The sequence below is a fragment of the Nanorana parkeri genome, unplaced genomic scaffold, assembly GCF_000935625.1.
Source record: "Nanorana parkeri isolate BGI_ZX_2015 unplaced genomic scaffold, ASM93562v1 scaffold1657, whole genome shotgun sequence".
Classification (NCBI taxonomy): Eukaryota; Metazoa; Chordata; class Amphibia; order Anura; family Dicroglossidae; genus Nanorana; species Nanorana parkeri.
This window is the reverse complement of record NW_017307925.1, coordinates 21,383-33,823: the sequence shown is the minus strand read 5'-3', so window position 1 is coordinate 33,823 and position 12,441 is coordinate 21,383. Positions and strand designations below refer to the sequence as shown.

At 41.0% G+C, this 12,441-nt stretch overlaps 1 protein-coding gene across 1 annotated transcript in view; it reads left to right on the top strand.

The window, feature by feature from the left end:
* LOC108799203 (integrin beta-2-like) overlaps positions 1 to 12,441 on the top strand; it is a gene marked incomplete at its 3' end in the record, with an annotated part of 50,063 nt that overhangs the window by 23,622 nt on the left and 14,000 nt on the right. Inside the window, exons 5-6 of the mRNA XM_018571034.1 lie at positions 8,023 to 8,077; positions 11,377 to 11,465. Coding sequence (XP_018426536.1) covers positions 8,023 to 8,077; positions 11,377 to 11,465 — 144 coding nt within the window. The remainder of the gene's footprint in view (positions 1 to 8,022; positions 8,078 to 11,376; positions 11,466 to 12,441) is intronic.

Here is a 12,441-nt window from a genome sequence, read left to right as displayed (position 1 = left end):
TATATACTCTATAAGAAGCCACAGCAAGAATCAGTCCAAAAATGTTTACTTTTTGGTGCACAGAAGTTTGTCTATTGCACACCTCAGGTAAAATGAATGATACTAAAATATGGCTAAAAGGCCATCTGTAATCAACCAAACCACTGCCAGATCTAGCCAACTGTGCATTTTGGCAAGGTCTTTCACCTGCTGAATCTGATGGAAAATAGGCAGTCTGATTCACTATTACTATGTGAAAGAGGTTCTGTTGTATTGTGGACAAAGCCTGTTCACCTTCTGGTCTGGTTAGTAAAACAGAAAATGGAGAACAGAGAATTCACTTGAAAATCAGATAACACAGAGGAAAAGGGCTGTGGTGGCTAACATTCTGATCACATCTCAGGGTTTTATCACACAAGCTGTGGCATTTTACCTACAACAGAAGAAAAATGTAGTATATCAAAATAAAATATATCTTTTTACAGATATCACTAGGAAGAAAAGTTAATGCATATGTCAGGATGCGTAACTGATCTAGTAATTTTATTGTAAAGTAAAAATCTTGGTGGATGATTTATAACTATTTTGCCCAGCTATGTTCTGGACGAATGCCGCTCGCAAGGCATTCCAGCCACTAGATGGAGATGTAGAACATAGCAATTTCCTATGCTTCTTGCATTCAACTAAGGGCTGGAATGCCATGTGAGCACAATTCATCCGGTATATGGCTCGGCGGAAGTTTTATAAATCATCCCAATATATCGTACAAATCATATAAACATATTTGGGGAAAAAAATACAGTTATGCCATTATTTCCACATATAATGAACCAAAAAAAGACAACTGTACTACACACTCACAAATTCTTGCAAATTGTCCTGATTTGTAGCTTTTAAAATGTGGAAATATTACATTTTTCACATGCAAATTCTATAAGCATATCAACATGGATTTAATGTTAAAATATCACGCTTCTTTATAGGAAATTTTTATAAATGTCTGTAATAATGGCATCTTTAAAAGTGAGTCAATTGTCTCACTTAGTTTGCACGTAGACTTGATCTGTCCTGAGACATAAAAATCACACTGGGTAGAGAACATTGCTCTTTAAAACACAGTTCAGTCACAACAGGAAAAACTGTTGACGCTCATAGGACTGGAAAGGGTTATAAAAATGTTTCTAGAAATGTTTCCCTCTGTTTGAACCCTAGAGTCCAGTGGCATAACAACAGGCATAGCAGCCACGGAAGGGGTGGGGTTGGGGCAGGAAGGGGTCGCATTATGGGGGCTGATTAAGAAAGCGAAACTGTGAAGTTTCCAGTATAGAAGGAGTGAAGTCAGAGCTCAGGATCCTCTAGTCACAGATGCATACAGTAAGAAGTATTTTCTTATCTATTTTAGTAGTGTAGATTTATTGCCCTCCGAACTTCTCCTACAGGCTGAAATAAACCCTGTATGCCACCTATTGCGGTCACAAATCCCAGAGTTTCACCTCTGCTAAAGCCTTATAGAAGGGCTTAATATTTAATGAAGCTAGAGTTTAAAGAAGTGTGTATTAGGATTGAAAAGTAATACATCATTTTATCATAATATAAATTATCATTAGGTTTATTATTATTAATGCTACTATAACTTTAACTCCCAGCACTGCTTCCTAGTAGTGTGCTGACTATGCTGCCTGTCCTTGATTTTACACAACAGCACCTTGCAATTCATGCAGGGCTTTGCACAACACACCTGCTGGGTGTGTACACACTACAAAGGTGTTTAGATTCCACCCATAGATCATGCTGGGAGGGAACACACTACAGAGGTGTAAACATGTTCGTGGTGTGGTTATAAGGTTGCCAGCGGCAACAGAGAGAGTTAGGCCTTGCTCACACCCGCCGATTATGGCCGGAACGTGCTGGATTGCATTGCAGCCTGCTCAATTTGTTGTGGGGCGGGAGGGGGCGTGGAACTGCATTGAAGTGAATGGCACCTAAAGCCACGCCCTCCGACCGCAATGCGATTGGCCGCACGGTAATGCAAGGCACATCAATGCCTGAGGTCCGGTCAGAAAAAATTGTGCTTGCAGCATTTTTTCTGACCGGAGCGGACTGCAGGGATTTATGTGCCTTGCGGCTGATCACCTTGCAGCTGGAGGGTGTGGCCCCCTCCCGCCCCACAACAAAGTGAGCCGGCCGCAATGCGATCCACTGCGTTCCGGCCACAATTGGATGGTGTGAACAAGGCTTTAGCTGCTGGGGCCCCAACGTTTTGCTATGATTTGTGGTTACGCCCCTGCTAGGGTCAATAATAATGTGTAGTGAGAATACAGTACTAGTGTATAGTGAGAAAACTATGAAGGAAACTACTGCTTCTTTAAAAATTGCTTCCCAGTTTGTAAACGACCAATTGGATGTTCTACTAAACAATTACTACTAAAACAACATCTATGGGTTGGTTAGACCCTTGCTGAACTTTTTGGTAAATGTGCAGGGTATTGCATTTAGAGAAAACAAGTCTGCATACCAACGATGATGTCTTATTGTAGCTGTGCTTATGGGGTGAGGCTGCTTTCTTTCATTTGTTATATGCCTTTTAACACTGTATGCTTACCATTATTGTATCAGAACAATTAGGGGTCCATTCATAAACAATTCACAGAGCTATTTGCCCTCTGAATCTCTGCAAATGTTAATTCTGTGCAAATAGAGGAAAGTATAGTTTTTTCCACGTTAAATGTTATGTAATACTGCAATTTGGCCACTAGATGGAGCTGAGGAGCATAATAAATAAATACTTATTTCCTATGCTCCTCAGCTCCTTCTAGTGGCCATAATGCTGCATTTTCCTGTAATTAGATTTGAAAATGTACTAAAAACATTTGGTGTTGCCTCTATTCGCAAAGAACAAACATTCATAGAGATTTGCAGGGTGAATGACTCTGAAAATTGTTTATGAATAGACCCCATAAAAAAGCTTTTCTTGAAAATTTAAAGCTGTACTCCAGGTATGCATTATTTTGCATAGTTACATTGGTGCAGCTTGGTCCAATGTAAATATGCATATGCCATGCCTGATCGACACACAGGGAAGCTGTAAACCACTGTAGCTTGGCACAGCAGCTATGCAGAGAACAAACTAGGGGGTTATTCACTAAAGAGCCAACGGATGTAGCCCAACGTTCGGCTAATCCTTCGGCTCGCTTCGGCTGCAACAACCCTTCGGTGCAGCCAAACTGAAGGGCTGCTGTATGCAGCAGCCGAAGCACACAGCTGAGCCGAAAGCCCATGCTTTGGCTCGGTAAAGCCGAACACACAGCCACAGCGGGGAAAATGGTCCACCATAATGGACCGAATCCTCACAAGTTGTCAAAAACAGCGATTAGCTGAACAGGCTTTGGCTCCCTTGTTTTCGGCTCAGTTATTCATTCGGCTGCCTTCGGCAGCTTAGTAAAAAACCCCTAAAATTTTTATCAGTGAATACGAGGCCTTCCGATTGGACGTTTGGCAGATCATATCACCTGCAGACTGTATCTATTTTTATTGTTTGGAAAATAGGTGTAAACCATATGAATAAAAGCTGGCCATTGTAAGCACCCATGTCTGTGTTTTAGGTTTTCCCAACCCCTAAAACTGTTTCTTTTGCTGGAAAGCTTGGCCTGCATGTAAACGTGCAAAAAAAATTTAATTAAAACAAAAGAAATTGATATGGTATTTACCGCGCGATATCGCCCTCCAATGCTTGGCAATGGGGCAAAGGGTCCTGCTGTCGCGGGTCGTGTGTCGCTACAGCAGGACCCTTTTTGGAACGGATTTTGCCGCGAATCGCCAAGTGTGAATGGGGCCTTATAGTTTAACAGAATACAAGGGGCGTTGACCGTCCCCAGGCAACATGAAGGTATACGTGACTTGTTTGCAGTTTAGATTTAGGATTAATTATCAGTACATGATTTATGTGCCATAATTATCTGGAATTCTTAAAACAGGAAAAGTGACCCTTGTTTGCACAAAAACTAGAGCAGCATTGCCTTGGGCAAAGTACTCAATGAACAGGTACAAATAAGAGACAAGAATGACAATACGTATTCTACACCTCCACCATACCCTAAGGCAGTGGCGGAACTACCAGGGTCGCAGAGGTCGCGGCCGCAACCAGGCCCTGGAGTTCGGCCACTTGGAGGGGGCCCAGGACAGGAGGAAGGGGCCACTGGTGACCGCTGATTACCAGTCCCGGGACCTCTTCCTCCCGTCCTAGGCCCTACATGCTTCACGCTGCTCCCCTCATCTTGTTCCGGGCGCAGTGTGAAGCATCATCCAGCCGGGCAGCAGCCAATGAGAGGGAGCGGTGTAATCCCCGCCCCCTCATCACACAGAACTGCCGCCGAGTGCCGAGTGCTGCGTACACGAAGGGGGAGACCGAGACAGGGAGCTGGAAGTATCAACGAAGGTGACATGGGGTCGCTGGGGACATGAAGGGGGAGATGAAAGAGGACAGTGTTTTTTTTATTTCCTTGTCTAATTTTGTTTTTAAAAAAAAAATCTAATTTGTGTCTTCTTGGGGGGCCTTCATGGGATTCTTGCATGGGGCCCTGAGGTCACTAGTTACGCCACTGCCCTAAGGCCTTCTCCTCACTCAAAGCCCATCCCAAAGGACACTTGAATATAATGTAGAAAGTTTGGTCTTTCTTTGGAATAGTTAAAAAGTTAATGCAAGTAAAAGTTGGTGAATCTTGAAGCAAAAGTTAATGCAGGCATAGGATGATAAAACTCAAAACAAGATGGAGTCAAGTAAGGTGCAATCTTGCACTCACAGTGGTAAACAAGATATTCACCACATACAGCTACCAGAATACATGATTATTGCAAAAGTGGGCCTTTAAGATCTACAGGAAAATCTTGAACTGAAGGGGAGCTATGACCCTTCTCTTCTCTGTTAGTCCTAAATTATAAGGTCCGAAAGATGGTGGACTTACGCCTGACTTCAGGATCAAAAGTTGAGAGTTGCATTATAGATTGTCCCAGCATTCAAGTTCCCAAGCCACTCTGGCACTTATCTTCAGGCAGGTGCAGGAACCTCTAGGAGCCAGATTTAAAGTTGTGTTGGCAATTCAAAGTGGATGTTGCATCTGATATACTGTATTCCTTATGCTAACTGCATGCTAAATAATGTAGTGTCATATGTACAGCTATTTATTGCCTCTCCTAACACAGGAGCTCAAAGCTTAGAACGTGGGGGCTTTTAAGGTACTGCATTGAACACAGGCAAGACACTCACAACTTTGTATAAAATTCCACCAATTTATTGATTCACTTGTTAAAATCCATTAAAAAGACTCCAATGTTAATCATTAAAAACACTCCAACGACATGATTCTTGCTCACATGTACTTCATATGCATGAAATATTGTGTATAAAGCATGGTCACATCCACTACAGCCTTCTTAGGCCCCCCCAGAAATGATCTCTACAGCACTTCCGGTGTCACTGTACACAGTCTCCGGCTCTTAGAAGCTGGGAAAGCAGATCTCGGCTTCATCAGCTTCTTTGGGGTCCCTAGGTGACATTGGGATCTGAAAGACCCTGATGTCTCCATAAAGAGGACCTGTCACATCATATTTGCTCTTACATAGGGGGATTGTTAGCCCGCTGTGTGATAGCAATAAGGTTAGTGTATAAAAATGTTTTAAATAAAATAAAAAATTGTAAGTAACATAAAAAATCTTAAAAATGCAAAAACATTTTTGTAAACTCCCAGCCCCTCAAGTGTACGCACATACATACACAAACACGCTTTGTTTCACCATGTGCAAAAACGAAAATTGCGCTACACGTTACATATCGCCGTGAACATCGGAGTGCGAGCAATAATTTTAGGGCCATCAATCACTGTTGGCACTAAACTAATGAGCAGTAAAAGCTTTTAAATTGGCCGCTATGGGAAATTTTAGGTATTGTAGTTTTTTGTGGCTTCATGGGCAAACGCAATTGTAAGGCTTGACATGTTTGGTATCTATTTACCCGGCGTGACCTTATCTTTTATATTTTACCAAACAATTGGGTATTATATTCTGTTTCTGTGCGATAAATTTAATGTTAGTGTATTTTATCCTAAAAATATTGGTTTGTGCAAATACCGTGCAACATTAAAAATTGCAACTAGCATTTTTTTATTCTACATGACCTCTGCTTTCAGAACATATATCATTGTTGGGGGTTTGAAGCTGTTTTCTAGCCAAAATTTCCGATTTAATCATGCGTGTGCAAATAGTAAGAAATTGCTCGGGACAGCAAGTGGTTAAGTATGCATTTAAAAAACAAAACCGTTGCTGTGTATTGTGACATGTCCGGAATGTATTCATCCAAACGTATAAAGTTTCTGTGATGTCCGCTTTGATAGCTATAAAATCACAGTAGGTATACTTTCATCAGATGTATTGTTGATAGCTAGCGGCTGACAATATCACCAATTTTTGTCTGTGAAGGTTCTCCTTTATACAGGTCATGGTAGAGATGGCAGTAAGTTGCAGTAAGACATTAAAGTGACATTAAACCCTCAGATTTTTTAACATAAACCAATACTGTAATGTGTGCCTTTCTGTAATCCATGGTAGTTTCCCTTCTATTTCCTGCTCTTCCTTTTAAATCCTCATGTCTTCTCATGCTGGGGGAGAACTTCCCTTTGCAGCTGAGTACCTCTTCCTGTAGTGCTGGCTCAGGTTGCAAACGTACACACAGACACCATGTAGCCATTCCAGAGACAAGGCAGTCTGCTGCAAAACAGAAATTCTGCCCAGCATGAGAACAGATACAGATTTAAAAGGAAGAGCAGCAAAGAGAAGGGAAACAACCATGGATTACAGTAAGGCACACATTACAGTATTGTTTTATGTTAAAAAATCTGAGGGTTTAATGTCACTTTTATGGAACAAGTCCAGTTGAATGCGTCTCTCTACTTCTAGATATAACACCAGTTTTTCTTTTGCTTTGAATTTCATGAACGCCTTCGTTAGTAATGTAATATACAGTTGTACAAAAGACATTTGCACCGCCTGGTGGACATAAGAGGTATTGTGATGCGTGGTCCTTGTTTGATTCCCTACTTGGTTCTGAGTAGATGATTGTTATTGTTTTTAGAGGACTATAACCTTACAGGCACAGCTATCTCACCTCCCTGTACACACACAGCAATGCTGCTACAGACATTACCTGTTTGTAGGCAGTTGCCAGTGACAGGGCAGCCTAGCTGGCTGCAGGATAAAGTGGGATAACCGGTGTATATAACTACTTTCAGCCGATTTTGATATGTTTATGTGTAAATATGTTCAGAACTGTTTAGCCTCTATAATTGTCTCCAGCACCATTTTGGAGAAGCCTGGTGTCCTGATAGGACAGGAATTCTCGGGAGATTTGGGCGGCCATTTCGGGGTGGTTATCTGATATAGGAAGCCCAACCACGTTTTTGGGCAGAACAAGTGTGAAAGTAGACAGGGACAGGTACCCCGCTTGTGAGGGAGAGTTAGGAGAGTTCAGGGAAAGTGTTCCGGCCTGTGAGGGATAGGTCAGGGTTCCTACGGAGTCCTGCATCGGCAGTTCTGGTCGGAGGAAAGACTCCCAGTGCTAATAGCCAAACCTGTGTCGGCACTGTGAGTGCGGGAAGAGTGTGCCAGACTCGTATCTCTCTGTATGGAACGAATACCGCTGCTCCCGGGTAACGTGTTCTCAGCCTTTACAGATACACCTTGTGTGATTGGATTTGTACTCTGCCAGTTAGTGGGAAGTGCTGATAGTGCTAACGAATACAACTACCGCTTATGTCAGAAGTGACTGTACTGTGTACCTGTGCCTTCATGCCTGGAGTGAAACTGCTGACCTTACTATTGTAAATATTCTTCCTACTACCGGCTCTCCGGTAATAAACGTTACCTTGTTTAAAAGACAATTCCGTGTGATTACCTCTGTGAAACCGCCACACCCTAGACCCGCTTACATGTTTTTTCAGTGTCAATGAATTGCAATAATTTATATAATATTTGTATATTTTTTTTTCTTTTTAGGAAATGTATTTCCCCTTGATTTTCCTGTTGGTACACTTACAACTTTCTGGTTTTGGTGAGTAAACATAGTTTTATGTATTTTTTTTGTTATCCATGTTTGCTAGGTTTGCTGTTCTTTAATAGAAGCCCAGTTTCTCTAAATTAGCTATATGAAAGCTCAAAGTCTTCCCCTGATAAATATGCCATCAAAGGTTAATTTAAAGGGTATGTATGGGCAAAAACTAAAAATACGTTTGTATTGCTAATTTAAATTTCCATGTGTTCTGTCCCACTCTTAATAACCATGTTCATCTAGTCGTTTGTAAACTTATTTATTGAAGATGCCAATAGGATGTACTTAGCAGCCCTGTGAATGCACTTCCTTGTGTCACCACTCTAACTAAGCCTGCTGTCTAAACTACAACTCAACATCTGAACTTCCCACAATGTAACATCATCATTGCTTGCTGGAAGCATAGCATGATGGGATATGTAGTCTTGTGAAATCGAGATTGTAGCAGATCAATCAGCAGGGAAAGAGACACAAAGCACACTGGGAATCCAGAAAGTTGTTGGAAGTAATGGGCAGACAGAAGGCAGCACCCACTACAAAAGGATTTTTTTTCAAGTAAGCTTTGACTGCATTATCAAAAACAACTCCGGTATGTATTCCTATTACAATGCTGATATTATACAGGACAGTATATGCTGGGACTTTACAACTCCTTAGAGAAGACTTCAAGAAACTTGACCCAATTGGTGCCTATTTATTTAGCTGTAAACCATATGTATATTGTTTTCATCAAAACCCTGTTGAAGGCCTGTCTCTAATTCATTCCCGTTCAGATTTGGAGGTAATTAGATGTAAATAGATGCATTTCCGTTTACATCTGACTCTCCTAGACTAACAATCAGCTTCCGAACAGGTTTCCCTGAAAAACTGACAGAAGGACCTGATTGGAACGCCATATGAATGGGGCCTAAGTTTAGTGATTGAGTTAAAGCTCTGCTAACTTCATTATCCAATCATGTGCAAAATAGTTTTTTTTATTGTCCTTGCACATGATTGTGTATTTTTGCAAAGTGAATTTTCACCACATTCAGTGAATTAAGGGCTAGTTCACACCAGAACTGCGTGCGTCTGCGCAGCTGCAGTGCAATACGGTTTGCCGTGATTTTACTGCAGTTTTGCCACAATTTCACAGCAATTTTACCGTGATTGATGCATATTATTTTTGCTTAATATGGGATTTCTGGTGCGTTTGCATGCATTTTTGATGCGTTTTGATGTTTCCGGTTGCAATCTCATGAAAGCTAAAGTAGGGCAAGCAGTATTTTATCTGACTGCATCAAAACGAACTGCACTGGTGTGAACAGAGCACCAGAAATCCTACCGGAAAGCATTGTGATGCATTTTGGATGCAGCTGTCAAACTGAATGGACTGCATCACAATTGCATCTGGTTTAAACAAGCCCTAAGGGAAAATTCCCTTGCAAAGTGAGCAACCTATTTGCTCTCATATATGTCTTTGAAAATGTTCTCTATTCCCAGTGGAATTACACAGTTTTAAACAATAGCATTGTGGTCTTCCACGACACTGTTCACAAAAATGAAAATACCCTCCTTAAACCAATGACATGGCTTTAACAGGGAACATTGTGCTAATTTATTTGCGATATGTAGTGGGCTCAGTGATATAAGCAGACTGGAGTGTAAGAAGCAAAATGCTTCGTGTCAGTAATATGAAAAATGAAGATCTCTAAATCGGGGCCAGGAGGTGACTACAATGCAGATTGTTATACCTTCTGTGCCCCAATCCAGGGATGTAGGCTGCCTGCCACTCGCCTTGCTTTCTAGCATGTCCATGTTGGGTTACTAGATAGCTGATTACATACATCACACATACTGTATATGCCCAGGTAGCCCATTCACTTTCAGAGAACCAAAATATAAACCCGGAGTTACTTCACAACCTTACAAATTACTCCACACATCTTCCATGATACAGATTCACCTTGAAGAGCAGATTCCAAGTCTAAGTTTGTGTTTATCAGCACTTACTTTGAAATAATTACTATTAATCATTTGAAGCAAAACTATTTTATTTTAAGCACCCCTAACTGGATGCTATATCTGCTGGTGCACCTTCAGCAATATTGAATGCCTTAGCAGTACCTTACACACTAGGAGTACTCAGTTATAGCTAACATACAGATCAATATCAGGCAGAGCACAGATTCTGCTTTATGGGCAATACAAAGGGCAAAATGCTTTTATGACGTAGGGGCATATTTAAAATAAGCAGGCCATTCTTGTCATACTTGCCTACCTAGATTCACTTACATACATCAGGCTAATTTTTATTTCATTTTAAATAGATGAATGGATTTGTGTAATATTAGCGCAGTGCAATATTTTGATACTGGGTTAGGTGATAGTTGTGGGAGTATAGGTTCTTATAGTCAAATTTAGGGTTGCTCTTAGCATCTGAAGGTTCATGCTCATATCTCTGGTGTTGGATTCCAGAAGCCTTAACTTAATGGGTGGAATTTATCAAAACTGGAGACAGAATTTGGAGCAATTGCCTATAGTAACCAATCTGATTCTCTTTTTAGTTTTTTCAGTTAAAGGGTTATTAAACCCTCTGGTGTTTTTGCATATATCTACTGCTAGCAAGCAGTAGATAAATGCAAAAAGTGTAAAAAACAAAACAAAAACGCTATAAAAGCGGTCTAAACTTACCTGTGTCTTCCCCGCGCGCTCCCGTCCAAAAATGTGAAAATTCTCGGGCGGCCTCAAAGCATCTTGGGGCGGGCGCATGCGCAGTTCGGATTTTCGGCCAGGAGACGAGGAGAGACACAAATGAAGTATATGGACGGCGTCCACCTGCATGCAGACACCGTGGGACAGGAAGTGCCAGCAAGGACAGAGGAGTCAGCGCTGGATCGGAGACATCATTCACAAGAAACATCATTTAAGGTAAGTGCTTTAATTAACATTGGGGGGAGGAAAGACTATCTCTGACTTTAATGTCACTTTAAGCTTTGATAATGAAAGATAGAAACTGATTGGCTGCTATGCACAACCGCTCCACATTCTGTATGCTCTAGTTTTGATAAATTCCCCTCAGTGTATCCCACCATGCAGGCTACCCCTGAATTTACAAACGAGGGACAGCATGGTCTGGTCTGAAAATCATGTGCTTTGACCTTTTTTGTTTTCCTTCTCAAATAGTCTTTGGTTTGTCCATTAGCTGTCACTGAGGGTTATTTTGCATTTCATTACATTATTCTCTTACATCTCCATGTATAGAGGATGTACATTAATCATGGAGCCTGGAAAAACTAATGCATATGCATTGACTTTTGTTATAGCCCATGCACAAGTATGCACTAAGACTAGAGCAAACACCTGCCAGGAATGTATCCAATCTGGGGAACACTGCGCTTGGTGTAAGAAGCTGGTGAGTTAACACTTTGAAATGACTTTTTTTAGATAATAGTTGCCTCTGTTTTAAGTAGGATTCCGTTAATGGAGTTCCTTGTTATTGTAATATGTTAATAATCTACCTGTATATGAAAATGCTGATGTTACTATGGTAAGTAGAACTAATGACAACTGGGAATATGCAAAAAAAGTGAATGTTTAGTCTTAGAGAAGAACTCCAGGGAAAAAATGTGTGTTTTGGGAAAGGGGTTATGTGACCATATCTCATGATACACCCTAAATATGGGTGTAACATGAAACATGGTCCAAAGGGTAGACTTTGCCTTTAAAGAAGCTCAGCAAACACAGTACCCTTTGTTTAACCAGATTCTCTTATTTATGCTTCCCCTTAAAAACGGAAAATGTTTCAATAATGTACTACATTTGGTTATAAAACTATATATTTTATTATTATTCTGTAATAAAAACCATAAAATAGGCTCTCTGAGCTCTGTCATGACACCTCCACATTCACCGATATAATGTAGTATAACCTTTTAAAATAGTATAATAACAATAATGTCCGTGCCAAAATTGTTGAGCAAGAGGTAAAATAGTTGATCTATGAATACAAACATTTTGTAAACATGTATTGAACTGCAGACAAAGTCTCAAAATTCTGTGGGATATACTCAACATAGATTATTAGATGGGAGTGTAGGTGGGGAGGTAGTGGGGAAATGTGGTTGCAGTGTTGTTGATGATCGAAGACTGTGGCTGCAGTGGGGGTAGAATATGACAATGGTGTGGGTAGGAGTGGTCTGTGTCCTCGGAGTGGTGGTATGGGTGTGTGGCTTTGGAAGAATGTGCCTACATTGTCGAAGGGGCATAACTACAGAGTAGGAAAAATGTGGCTGTGTTGTGATGGGAAAATTGTGGCTGTGGTGAGAGGGGAAGAAGTATGTGGCTGTGATTGGGGAGGGGAGAAACATGTGGCTGTGGTGGTAGGGGGG